Source organism: Vitis vinifera, chromosome 13 (assembly GCF_030704535.1).
Source record: "Vitis vinifera cultivar Pinot Noir 40024 chromosome 13, ASM3070453v1".
In the NCBI taxonomy this organism is placed as follows: Eukaryota; Viridiplantae; Streptophyta; class Magnoliopsida; order Vitales; family Vitaceae; genus Vitis; species Vitis vinifera.
This window is the reverse complement of record NC_081817.1, coordinates 3,861,415-3,876,223: the sequence shown is the minus strand read 5'-3', so window position 1 is coordinate 3,876,223 and position 14,809 is coordinate 3,861,415. Positions and strand designations below refer to the sequence as shown.

Here is a 14,809-nt window from a genome sequence, read left to right as displayed (position 1 = left end):
TTAGATAATTTATTTTTATTTTTTTTCGTTTTGCATTAATTTTCAATCATATAAACTAATTATGGGCTTAAGATTATAGATTGTTGTGGTGTTAATTTGAACTTTGCTATTATCTTTTCATAATTGATATATTATCATAATCTCGTTATTTTGCAATGAAAGGAAAGTGCATTTAGGTATGATCAGCTAGGGTTAGGGTTCAATGGACATCTGAGACGGTTTGAGGTGGGGATGATGTTATTAGTCATTTTGTTAACGGGGATGGAAACCAATCAATCTGCCCAAACTCGGGTTACCAAGGATGGGAAATAACTGTGTAATTACGGATGGGAATCGGATATGAATGTGTACGTAGACCCCAAAATTTGTCACAATTTTATTTTTACATTAATTTTGTGCCCAATTTTGTCAATAAATTTTAAATTCCAATTACATGTGTTTTTTGGCTCACTCACCATTTAATAGCTTTTATTATTTTGTATATTATTTTATTACTGTTACTTTATTTTATTATTATTATTATATTCTATTTTATTTATTTTTATTTTCTCTCTCCTCTCTCCTCTCTCTTCCTTTCTCCTCCACCTACGGTCACCCACCCACTTCTTCTCTCTCCTCACCATCTGTGGACCTGCATTTTTCACGTGCGCCCCCACTCGATCGGCGAGACTCGCTTTTTATTTGTGAGAAATTGATTTTTGAAAAAAAGTTGGAGTGGCCACTTATTTTATTTTTATTTTAAAGGGAAAATAAAACAAGAAAGAAAAACCCTAAAATGTGACTCCATAATTTTTGGAAAAAAGCATGTCTTTGAAAAACCCGAGTCTAAGTCCGGGGATCAGGTTACCTATTGGGAAGGTACCTTTGAAAGGTAGCACCCCTCTAAGCCCTATAAAGGTCTCTACTGACAAAGTTAAGGGAAGTGCGACCATTAATCAGTTAATTATGGATACCTAAGTAGACTAGATGATTTCGAATATTGCATGCCTGACAAGATCAAATAACAATGAAGGAAAGTTAAGGATGCGTACCTGGACGGCTTCCCAAGCGCTATCATAAAACATGAGAGATAGTATAGAAGTATAACACACAACATGTATTTAATCATAGTGAATCAAGCATACATCTAAACACCTAAGGATTATCAAACATATGCATACTTCACAGTGACATGATTGTTTACAAAATTTGGAAAGTAGGTGATAGGGGGCGTACCTGGATAGCATAGATAACTTACGATGCGCTTCCATAAGACATGAGGGATTAGATAATAATAAAATAAAGAAACCCTAGCATGCTTGTTATCTAATTAGCATAACAAAAATTATCAAAGTATATGAAAACATTAATTATCACACACATCTTGTATACAATTCCTAAAAAAGATAGACATAATTTCAACAAGTGACGAAAATGACAACAAAAATAATTTTTGAAAAGATTTTCTTATGTAGGGGTTTCACCAATTGATATACACGAATTTAGCTCAGAATTATCCCATTTATGTGGGACCACAAGCTTTGATTCGTGTCTTTGTTCAAAACCAAAATTTTTGTTGAAAACCGAGAAGGATGCAAACCGAACAAGATATGGTTGCATATTATTTTTAAATAATAAAAAAAGGAAATTTTGATCCTGAGGACTCTAATGAGTTTTTGAAATAGGTTTTTAAAATGATTTGTTGAGAAAAGTATTTTATTTTAAAATAAAAGGAATTAATTTGGAAAAAAATAAAATATAAGAAATAAAATAATAAACAAAACAAAAATGAAACCTCAAAGTAAAATTTTTTTTAGTAATTGACAAAAATGATAATGGTGATGGTAGAGGCCAATCTTCATGATTTTCCAACGGCCTCTAAAAATCAAATTTAATAAATATTCACCAAAGCAACAAACCAAACGACTTTAGATCAAATAAAAATTATAAAACACTTGAACTAAATAAAAAGCTGACTCATAAAAAAAAAACTGACTTTTAAAATTAAATCTATTAAAACCGATCTAAGCAAAATTCTAACTTTTCGAACTAAGCAAGGAATCAAATCCAAACTACACAAAGATTCTAATTTTTCAATGTAATATAATGAATCAAAATTAAAATAAAACAAAAATTCTCACCTTTTAAACCAAAGTGATGAATCAAAACTTAAGCAAACAAAAATTAACTTTTCAAGAGTCATCTAGTAATTTATGTTTAAAAAAAAAAAAAAAAATTTGGAGTGTCCAAAACTGGGTGAAAACAGAACCACCCAAAAGACTCATTCATATCTTCCATTTTAAAAGTGATTTTTAACTCAAACAAAGTCTTAAATTCAAGTTCAAGAAGTCTAAACTACCATGGAACAACTGGAAAATTTTTAGAAAAATTATAAGTCAAATAATCGAACAAGCTATCAATAAAGGGTTTTTGAAAAATAAGTTTTTTTTGTAGGGATTTCATCAAAGCAACTAACTAATGGGTTCTAGATCAAACAAATTAACAAGATATAAATAAAAAAAACTAACCATCAGAATTCTAGAAGCACATAAACTAGGGTAATATCAATCAACAACTAGACATTAGTAACTTCCAAAACAAAAACAAAACTAAGTAACAAGGGATTAAGCAAAATGATAACCAAAAATTTAAAAAAAGGACACATCAACTAAGTAGAAAAGCTAAATTTAACTATTTTTAATACATGAGTATAATAACATGGGATAAAACTAATTAACTAAAATTTTGAAAAACTATAAACTAGGACAAGATCAGTCAAAACCAAAATTAACAAACTTTTTAAAACATGAGCATCGATTAAACTAATTAACTAAAATTTTTAAAAAAACTATAAACTAGGACAAGATCAGTCAAAAACCAAAATTAACAAACTTTTTAAAATATGAGCATCGATTAAACTAGTTACCTAAAACTCTAAAAACACACGTACTAAAATTAGGTCAATCAAGAATTAAAATTAACAAGCTTACAACATGAGAAAAGTAACTTTTAAATTAAATATCTAAAACTCTAAAAAACACACAAAATAAAATTGGATCAATCGAGGATTAAAACGAACAAGCTCAAAATGTGGATATAACGACATGAGAAAGTAATCAACTAAAAATCTAAAACACATAGACTAAATAGGGTCAATCAAAGACTAAAGTTAACAATTTTAAACATGGAGTTAATCACATGGGTTCAATAGGAATAATAAACTAAAATTCTAAAAACATAACAACCTAGAAAAATCAAAACTTGGAATCAAGACAATGATAATCCATACAATTAAACAAATCCTTAAATTTAACTCAATCAACTAAAAAAAGAAACTTCGAATCGAATATAATAATTAATATATTTAGTCAAAGTTCTCAATGAAAATCAAAACTTGGAATCAAAATTAATCAATCAAGAATTCTCAATTCTATCATATCGTCACACAAGTAAATGAATATCGAAACTTGGAATCATAGAATGAAAAAAATAAGTCATAAACTAAAATACACATGAAATTATCAATTTTCAATAAAATAAAAAAAATAATCATAAACCGAACCTTCAATACGCAAACCAAGGTGTTATCCTGCTGTTACTGGTGGCGCGGGTTGATGATCAATGGAGAATGCGTGGTGACTGCCTCCTCCTTCCTTTCAGGCCTCTCTTCGTTCCCTCAGAAAATAATATCTCTCGGTGTGGATCCCCTCCTCTCTGCTCGTTCCTTTCTTATATGGTAGCCGCACATTGTATGGAATATTTTGTTTCTTTTTTTCAGTGCATTTAGACATATGGAAAGTGCTTACGTGTGGTTCATATTGGAGACTTTTTCAAAGATGCTGCCCTGTACCCTGTTTGGTAAGTGATTAGATGAGTGGACTTTTCTTTCCAAAAAAAAACCAAAAGGAATCTCCCTTTACAGCCCACCATATGCGTGCTGTGCACAAAGTGGCCATCTTCTTTCCTATTTTCATGCTATTTTCCACGTGATGCATGCTCAAGATGCAGCCATGCCTTCCAAAAAAATTGAGTGGTGCGTGGAGGAGATCCCCTCGGGATGGTGCGGCCTGTGGGAATCAAAATCTGGATGTCTTGTGGGCCCCTCAATTGTGGCTGATTTCCTTAAGAATCATGGTTGCTGTGGACTGATCATGGTTCCATATCTCCTATATAGGCTTCCTTCCTTGGATGCGTGCTGTTGGAGATCTTTCATTGCGGGCTGTGCGTGGAATCTTCCATTGTGGGCTGTGCGTGGGATCTTTCACTAACATGGTAAAAATCTGGGAGATAATCCTCACTGCAACTGTCCAACATTTCTCCAGAAAATTAAAAAAAGAATGGATCTTTGAAAATCCATTTTGGAAAACATGCAAGAGGAATTAAGGGCTGAGACATGCTGGCTTTAAAATAATGTACAAAAGGGGTGGCCATGCAAGCCATGTGAGAGTGGGCTTGGGGTCCAATCCGAAGTGCGCCATCTTTAAGTGGCAAGGATCCCATCTATCTTCTGATTCCAAGGGCTCCAAAACGTGCACTCCACTGTCGGTCAATCTCAGGGTGCAATTGTGCGGAAGGATGACCTTTAATAAAACGAAATGCACCGAGACTTGCAGAAACAATGAATCTCGAACGCGTTTGGAATTGAGAGAGGGTTTTGGGTTCGAGGAATACACCATATGACAGTAATACATTGTTGGAAGTGTGATTATGCATTCTTCTCCTCATTCTCTGGACATCACCTTTCCTTCCTGTGCATCTTGCCACGGAAGTCTGTTCCGTCTTCCAGATATGCAACTATGTGATCTCCAAAACTGCAGCCCATGGAAGATTGTAGCCGTGCCTATGGATCCTCTCCAATGTGTGCGTTCAAATCCCATGCCAAAATAAAATACGAATTAAAATCAGTAAAAGTCATGAAATTGAAAATTAAAACCAACTAAAATTATGCAATTAAAAACATTATGTCTATCATAGGTATACAAAAAATAATTAAGACATTAGTTTACAAAATTAATCATCAATTTCATGCAATATTCTATAAAATAAATAAATAAAAGCAAATAACTAACCAAATAATTATAAATAAATAAGTAAATGAATAAATAAAATAAATAGAAATAAGACATCAAGTACATGCCAACGTTAAAAATGCAGATCATGCAAATTATACAAGTCACGTAGGAATTACCTAAAAGGTAACATAGGTGGGCTAGGATGCCTACGTGGACCTAAAGTGAGTGTGTGTAAACTGTAAGGTGCCTCAGTGCGAGTCAAGGTGAATCTAGGTGGGCCTAGGGTGCCTAAATGGACCTAGATGTGCCTAAATGAGCCTAGGTGAATCTAAGTGGGCCTAGGGTGGTGCCTAATGGGTCAAGTGTGTCTAAAAAAAAAGTTATCCTAAAAAGAATAACAAAAGCCTAAGTCTAAATTAGGGTTGCCAAGGGTCACAATAAAGGATCAAATAATCCCTCAACCAAAATCTCCGAGGTGACTCAGAAAAAGGTAAGTGGTATGAGTAGCCATGGGCCACCAAGGAACTGCCGTGGAGCACTGGAAGTGAATTTAAAGACATGTGCTAAAGGGACAAAATTGAGGGTCTACACCATCGGCCACCATCCCCCATTTTTCCCCTGCACTCTCCTCTTTCCTCTCTCCCCCATCTCGGGAAAAACGGCCGGCCCCCCAATTTTTTCTCTCTTTTCCCCTTCTCTGCAACTCCACTCCCATTCTCAGCAAGCGCCCCCGATTCACTTATTTTTATTTTCATCCCCCCATTTTCTCCATTTTTTCTCCAAAAACGTCGACGCCCATTTTTATTTTTATTTTTTCCTTTTCCTTTTTTTTTCTCCACTTTTCCTCCCCAACTTCCCACACACTACCACTCAACTCCAAGCCGACGCCATTCCTAGTGCCGTTCCTCCCCCATTTTCTTATTATCTTTTTTTTCTTTTTAATTTTTTTATTATTATTATTATTATTTGGATTATATCAATTGCATATTGTTTATTTGGACTTGGACCTACTGTTAAGTAGTTATTTGTTTGGGCTTATTGGATTGGGGTTGAAATATTATTTCTCTTGACCATGTTTTTTTTTTTTGTGGGCATGTTAATTGATGTGAATTTTGGGGTCCATAATGTGGGTGAGATTTGTTGGATTATTTGAATATTTGATATGGGTTTGGTCAATTTGAATTGTTTAATTTGGACATGGGACAATTGTGGTGTATATTAAACTAGGCTTAGATTATGAAATATTAAATTTAGGTCTAGTAGAATTTATTTTAATTTATCCAATTTTAGGTTTGGTTGATTGTGTTTGTATCTTTGGTTATTAATTTGGATGTTCTGGGTTAATACCTATAGTAATTTGGGCTCATTTTAATTGACGAAATTTATGGGACTAACTTGAAATTAGAATTTGGGTTTGAATATTTGTTTGGGATTTTATACATACCTGGATATTTACATTTGTACTATTTTTGTTTTTGCATGGACCCATTCTACAATCTTATTGGTTGAGTACGAATTGATGACACGTGGAGCTTGTTGTAAGTTTATTTGGGTACATATTTTATTTCCCACTTTTATTTGGTTTTATTTTAATTAGTTATTATAAATATTTATTCGTATATATTTATTGAGTGTGTACAGAATTGAACATCGAACAAATTAGAAATTTTGTTTAAATGAGAGGAATAATTCAGTAAATATGTTATAATAAAATACTAATTTTAAAATATTCTTTTTAATAAAAGAAAGTTTTTTTATTATTTATAAAAATTTAGAAAAATGCTTTTAGAAAAATCCAAAAAAATTGTTTTTAATGACATTGTTCAAAAATTTCTTTGTTTAATAAAAGTTGTCCAAAAATTGTTTTGTAAATAAAGTTGTTCCAAAAATTAATTTTTGTGTAAATAGTTTTTTTTTGGAAATTGAATACAATTGAAATTGAGAAAAAAATTGATTTTTTTTTGTAAGTAAATAAATTGAAATCATTAATTCAAAATCATTTTTAATAAAATCCCTTGAAATTTCTTTAAAACTTTTTTTAATATCTTTTATTTATTTAATTAAATAAATCATTTTACATAATTCTCTTATTATTCATTTTGTATATTTTTGTAATTAGATTTCATCATTGTTTTTGTGTATATTGATTTCCATTATGACTTGTACATTGATTATTTTTCTTGGTATCCACCATTAATTAATTAATTGTCACAATTCCCTTAATTCGTTTAGTAGACGTCGTATGTATAAGGGCTTAAAGGGGTGCTAGGACTTACCACCGTACCTTCCCAATAAATAACCTGACCTCCAGACCCAAACCTGGTTTTTTTCATAGATCTGTTTTTCCTTCAGGAGTCACACTTAAGGTTTTCTTTCTTATTTTGTTTTTCCCTTAAAAAAAAATAAAATAAAAATAAATGATGACTCCAAGTCTTTTTCTAAAAATCAAATTTTTACCAAATAAAATAAAGATCGAGTGGAAGCGCAAATGGGTCCATAGAATGACATGTTCCAAATCAGCCCCGTTGTCATTCATAATGAAATCTTGTACATGTACTTTCAACAATAAAGATTTATATATATATATTATGAAGCTCTTATTTTTTATTATTATTATTTAAGTGCATATTTGGATAAAATTAGAGTAATTATGAAATTTTTATTTGATTATAATTTAAAAGTATGTTTTGGCAATAATTTCAACCAATGTCCTTAAAACTCCAATTTTGGGTTGGTGAGGGCAAAAAAAAAAACAAAACACGAACCAAACAAGAGGGATTAAGGTGCGGTGGGCCCCCGAGAAAAGTGCCTAGGGGGAGCAAAAAGAAAAGCTGGGCTCTGGGGAGAGTAAATACTGAAAAACCAACCGAGGTGGGCCCAAGAAAAAAGTGGCTAGGAGGGTAAAAAAAAAAAAAAAACTGGGGGTCTACCGGCTGTTCAAGTGGCTCATGCGATTTGGTATTTGATCCAATAGCCCGTATGGACAGGTAATACAACCGATCCTGAATATTATCATTTATTTCCATCTTATATAGATACCACATCATTTAGTTCAATATGATAGATGCCACAATTCCACTGGTACAAAACACCAGGCTTTTGGAATTTTATTGGACTGCATACACAATAATGGGGGATCTCACTTTATATAAACCGTCATCCCACACTAACGAAGCAGAGACCATGTCTTTAACTATCCGTCCTTTAACCTTCAACACAAAAGATAGTTTCTGCCCGATGGATGTGAATGATAAAATGTTTGGTTGAACGTTGACTTTGAGTCCCTTAGGGGCACCAATAACAGTTGCTTTATATGTGGATACTGGTAATCCAACATTTGTGACACTCCTTTTGAACGTGCGAGCGATTGATTCTTTGTAGGGGATGGAAAGAGCAAAGGACGGGTAATTTAGATCCCAAACGGTTCCATTCGTAGCTTTAGAACAGACACTATGATCCCCGGTGACTAGCCGTAGATTTTGAACACTATATCCTTCTCCGCACAAAAAATTTACGAAGTCAATCTCATCGGCATCATACACTAGACCAGGGTGCACAGCCCTTACAGGATCAATATTGCCTGCACCATATGCAAATTCGGCTTCCGGATTCTTTCTAGCACTCATGGGAGTAGCTGCTTACAAAACACACAAAGGACTAAGATCCATTACTATCACCTCTTTCATAATTTGAAAGGCCAGGAATAAAATTCAGTCATTACCAGTAGTCATAAGAGCAGACTTAATAGCAGCAGGAGACCAGGTGGGGTGAAATGACTTGATGTAGGCAGCTGCCCCAGTAGCATGTGGGCAAGCCATTGACGTGCCGGATTCTATATTGTATTCCGCTATTCGATTATCGCCAGGTACCTTAGAGATGGGAGAAATTGGTGACCAGGCAGCCAGAATGTGTACACCTGGGGCTGTTAAATCTGGCTGCATGCAGTAAGATCACAAAGTCATCATGAATGTCGAGCTTCTAGAAAGTCTTTATGAACTAAGGAAAAGGGGTCTTTTGGCCTGAGATATGTGTAACCGTTCTCAACATAGATTAAGAAAAAAAACCCTATGTTTTCTCAAATGGGTGATGAAAATGTTGAATTGGGTTTACATGATATAGAAATGAAAATGTAATAGAATAAATGAGAAGAAAATCAAGAATAATCGCATAAGCTACCTTGAGAAGGTCGTGTGTAATTGGGTTTGGACCCCTTGATGAGAAGGGGGGTACATATGGGGCCAATGTGTCACTAACCTCAATACTCTTCAATATCGATGCAGTTGGGTTACTGTTTAAATGTAGTAAGACTAAGTATATATATGCCGTACAAATCCTAAAGCATATCACTTAAATAATTTACAGTCATCTCCAAATAAAAGTAGGAAGCTGTGTAAATTGATACCTTGTTGAGCTGATGTAGTAGGCAATTCTTTTACCATCTCCTGCACCAAGGCGAGATGCAGGCAAGGGATAAATGCGGCTGAAATCTCTGGGGAGTTGGAGTCCATCCACTATCACAGTCCCAACGGCACCTGCCAAGAATGCACTCCATGCTGCTTCAGACCCACCGCGATGCCCAATGCAAAGGACAATTTTACCCTTCACTAAATTTGGGTTCAGTGAGTTTATTTGGCAAAACCTGCATTTCAGTGATGAAAGTCCTGTAATCTATCACACACACTTTAAAATTCAGGATTTCTAACATACGGCTTTCATTTTCAATTAATTATTTTTCTTTCTATAATAATAAGTACCTGGATGTGTTCCCTCTAAAACCTCCTCTAGTATTCGGGCCATCCCCACCATAAATCAAAGGATACATGCCATGGAGCTCAAATGTGTTTATCGAAATTCCCTACACAAAAGGCAATGATATAACCTCCACCTCCAAAAATCAGCTCCACGTAGTTGAAATCCAATTACTTTAATAAATGATATTTGAAAGTGATGGTTATTAGTCCAAAGTGTGAGCAAGCTTACTTTATAAACCTTCCTGTCACCTAGTTGCACCTTGGTCAAGAACTTCCGATATGTGGTGCTAGCAGCCACGGAAAGAGACCATGGCGAGACATTTGTGACGGAAACAAGGAGAGGTCCCTCGTTACCAGCAGAAGTTGATGTTAGTATCCCATTTTTCATTGCATGAAAAGCTCCGATTGCAGCAGAATCTTCAAAATATTTCTGGGGAGTTTTACCCCCAACTGAAATAGATATTATATCAACCCCATCAGCAATTGCATCATCAAATGCTGCAAGAATATCAGCATCATGACAGCCATCAGACCAACACGTCTTATACACAGCTATCCGAGCTGATGGAACCCCACCCCGTGCGGTTCCTAAACCAAAGCCCATTAGACTTGCCATGCTGACTAAATCCCCTGCCGCAGTTGACGCAGTGTGTGTCCCATGGCCTTCTGAATCTCTTGGGGAATGCAAATCTTTTGGGCTAAATTTTCCATCGCTCTTATAGTACTTGGCTCCAATAATTTTACTGCAATAACATCAGTGGAAAGTTTTGTTAAGGAATAAGGATAGTATTTAAACTTTTGTAACAGGGTATTTAGACACTGTTGCGAGTGAGATTTACTTGTTGCAAGTGAAATTGGAAAACCCGTGGCAAGTGCCCTTCCATTTCCTTGGCGGTGGGCCAAATCCTTTATCATCGAAGCTGTCAGACTCTGGCCATATTCCAGTGTCAAGCACTCCTATGATAATGTCGCTTTCAAAACTTGTTCTTTTAACTTGTCGGGGAAACCCCACGAAATCCCACGACCTAGTTGTGTGGAGCTGTTTCTTTTCGTTAGGGAAAACCGAGACCACCCCGTCCATGCCTGAAACTCCAAAGTTACAGTTAATTTTGTAGCCATTACACGCATGAGAAACTTCAATTAAAGAAAGATTTAAACCCACCTACGCACCTTTCATTTGCTGCATTTCCTCCTCTGTTAGCTTCGCTACAAATCCATTGAAACTCCTTTTGTAACTGCGAACTAGAGAACTTGATGCCCTACCACTGAAAAGGCATTCCATGGGGAAAATGGTACCATATATGTAATAAATAAAAAAACAAAAACAAAAAAACAAAAGGTGAATTCTGACCTGCCAAAGACTTGCTCCAGCATGTTGGTGTGAATGGCAGACGCCGACAAATCTCCGGCAGGCTTGGCACCCATGTACACAATATACTCCTGCATCCACAACATGTTTGATGCAAATCCAGTTTATTAACACTACCCAAGCATGATTTTCAGCGCAAGATTAATCTTAATTTTTCCGCCACGCATGCATGTATGGTTCATGGAATATTGACCAAGCCATTAATTAAGAGAAAGCAAGAGAGAGATGGGTGTTTCTTGCCTTTCGAACATCATCCTCGGAAGCTGCTGCAGTACTGTGGGTGCTGAGCAGACTGCAGATGAGACTGAGAAGGAGAAACCACAGAAAGGAGTTTTTTTGTTTTGCCATTAGATGATGGTAAGCTATGCGCTTCGTGGTGCTTGGACATCTATACATATATACACATGAGCCTCCCAATCCTTTTTCTCTTTTAATCTAATGTTACACCTTCCAGGACATTTCCAATAATTTGTATTTAAAAAGATAAAAGAATAAAGAGCAATGCACGGATAAATCAAAAGACTCACCAGTCATCCCCCATAATACCAAAGACTTTTTTTCATTAAAAGATATGCCCATCAACATCTACTTTACATCCCTTCCAATAATTCAATCTTTTTTATTATTATTGTCACTTCTTTTGAGAAAGAATTTTGTTAAAGTTATGAATAAAGCTCAAAGACTATACAGAGGGAGAGAGTGTGTTGGAGCATCAATCATAAGGGTCTCCAACGGGCGGGCCGGGGCGGGCCGGGCCGTAAATAAGAGGCCCGCGGCCCAGCTCGGGCCGGGCCTATGGGCCTGTTGACTGGTCAACGGGTCGGGCCGGGCCGGGCCGGGCCGAGCTAAAATGCTAGGCCCGCGGCCCGGCCTATGAGCCCGCGGGCTAGCGGGCTGGGGGGCGGGCTGGGTGGGCCGGGCCAGCGAGCCGGGCCGCGGGCTTTTTTAAATAAGCCAAAATGGCTTTTAAATAAAGGAAGGAAGAGGAGGGAATTCGAACCCCTCCCCTCAAGCTTAAATTTCAAGGCTCTAACCAACTGAGCTACATTTCTTTTGTACTTATAAAATGAGTTAGTTATATATATATAAAAATATAGTATATTATTTTTTAAAAAAAAATTAAAGGCGGGCCTAAGGGCGGGCCTACGGGCCAGGCCCGCGGCCCGACCAGCCCATAAACGGGCTCGGGCCGGGCTTGGGCCTAGCGGGCTTGGGCCGGGCTTTAGCCCGTCGGGCCGGGCCGGGCCTAAAGCGGGCCGCGGGCCGCGGGCTTTTTGGAGACCCCTAATCAATCATTACATTAGACTTCATCTTTAGAATTTCATCCCATTATTAATGCCCTTCAATTTATTTTTAGGGTATTATTACCAACTTTTTTTTGTAAAATTACCATCTGAAAATCCTATTTAACAATGTTGAATCCTAATTTCTAGCAGAGAAATATTTTTCATTTTTTTTCTCACTCCAATTATTTAAATAAATTTTATATTCCCATAAATTGTGCTTTTTTGTGCCTTTGAATACCACTAAAACATGTATCTGACATAAAATTTCTTTAGCATCCAAAGGTACGTGTTAGATATAAAATAATTCTTTTATATAATTGTTTTATATCATCCAAAGGTGCATGATATAATTGTTTTGCCATTGAAGGTCTCAAGCATGTGACTCACGTGTTGGAGGAAAGGGGGGTGGGAAGGTTGCGTCAGCCCACCGACAGTTGATTACGATTCCCATAATACGTCACCATTTTTTCCGTCAATGTTGACGGGTGTAGCAATTAGAATTTGGGTCACTCCCACGGGTGATTTATCCATATTGCCTGAATTCAAGTAAATTGTTCTAATTTGAAAGTAACAAAGTAAAGGAAAAAGAGAGGCTCAATGAAATTGTGGAAGATGCCTTCCTATATATGAAATCATGATAGGTGGCATAATGGCAACAATACACGTTGCTGTCATACTACATCTTTCGACCTGCATTTAATTGATAATTACCATTATCCCATCCTATATATGAAAGGAAAGCAATGGTACTTTCGTAAATATTTTAAAAAATATAACAGAAGTTACAACAAAGCCCAATTCCAGCTTTTCTAGTATAAAGATAATATTGGTTTAATTTGGTTCCATGCATTCCAGTGACAGATTCCTTGGTGAAGCTGGAAAGAGCAAAGGAAGGGTAATTTAGATTCCAGACGGTTCCATTTGTAGCGGCAGAACAGACACAATTACCCCCAGTGACGCCATAGAGCCCGAGTACTATAACCTTGCCCACACAAAAATTTTACATAGTCAATCTCATCGACATCATATACCAGACCAGGATCTACAGCCTTCACAGGATCTATATTGCTGTAGTACTGTGGGTACAGAACAAAGTGCAAATGAGACTGAGAAGGAGAAACCAGAGAAAAAAGTTTTTTCTTGCCATTAGATGGACCACATTCTGGTGCTTTGGACATGTATATATACCTGAGCCTTTCAATCCTCCTCTTTTAATCATCGTAGGCCCCTCTCTAATACTAAATCGATGATAAGTATTAAAAAGCACAATTAATCAAGTTGTATCACGTTTGAATTATAATTTCATTTCTTTATACCGAATTTTGTCTCATTATTTTACACTTTGATTTTATTGTTTTTTACCTTAATTTTATTGATCTATACTTAATTATATTACTTGCATCATCATCTTTGATGATTTAAACTTTATTGTACACTTTCAACAATTGAGATACAAATGCAACTGCTTAAACCTTATGATACACATTTGATGATCAACCTACATAGTCCAATATACATTATTTTCAAATGCTTGAGTTACTCCTTACACGACATTTCAAATGATTTATTTTTAAAAATATAATAAAAATATAAACTGAAAAATGAAAGGCCACTATTTGATGAAAGGAAATTTTACAACACCCACTATTTGATGATTTTACTTAATTCTCCAAGAATGGAAAACATCTTGATGAAATAATTTTATATACATTTTTTGTATATATTTAATAGATTTATTTACTACTCATTAATTCCATTATTTTTGTCCATACTCTCGTTTCGGTTAAATGTATTTTTCTGTGGATATCAAAAAGAGTCTAAAATCATATTTGAAAGGGTTCCAAAAAAGTTCCACATGGAGACGGTGGAAAGCTAAGATCCCTAAAATACTAAACAAATGGCCTTGGAGAGGATTGGAAGCTGTATATTAAGTAAAATCTTGAACCAGACATTTCCTTTATAGTAGATATTGTGATTAATTAAGATTGGTCCATGGTTCTTTGTCTCCTTAAAGATTTTTCACCTTATATTCATGTGTTTTTTTCGTCTCTTTATTATTCTTTAATTTCTATTTTTGATTTAATTATAGCATAAGATTCATATTTATGAATAAGTCATTATTTCCTATACTAGGAGTATTGATTTTTTTTTCAGCATATGACTTACATTGATTAAACTATGTAGGAGATTGTATTGTTACATGATTTGTAATGTGGTCTATATATTTATTAGAAAAATTAAGAAAAATATAAAATAGAGGAAAACTACATTTATGAGTCATTTTTTGAAAGTTTTATAATACCACTATCAACCTGGAGCTGTGTTAATCCACAACTAATATTCACATGTCCTATTAATAACTAATGTATTACATTGAGAAACAACCCCTCCGTGCCATATACAAAAAACTAG

The 14,809-nt window shown here is 35.3% G+C and overlaps 1 protein-coding gene across 1 annotated transcript; it reads right to left on the bottom strand.

Moving 5' to 3' along the window:
- Nucleotides 1-7,973: 7,973 nt before the first annotated feature.
- Nucleotides 7,974-11,522, bottom strand: LOC132252504 (cucumisin-like). Its single transcript, XM_019224308.2, has 10 exons — nucleotides 11,352-11,522; nucleotides 11,094-11,182; nucleotides 10,913-11,007; nucleotides 10,582-10,825; nucleotides 9,972-10,485; nucleotides 9,746-9,846; nucleotides 9,394-9,630; nucleotides 9,168-9,279; nucleotides 8,713-8,926; nucleotides 7,974-8,625 (listed from the first exon to the last, which is right to left on the bottom strand). Exons 1-10 carry the CDS (start codon nucleotides 11,505-11,507, stop codon nucleotides 8,099-8,101), a joined length of 2,289 nt encoding a protein of 762 aa, XP_019079853.1. The 5' UTR covers nucleotides 11,508-11,522; the 3' UTR covers nucleotides 7,974-8,098.
- Nucleotides 11,523-14,809: the final 3,287 nt, after the last annotated feature.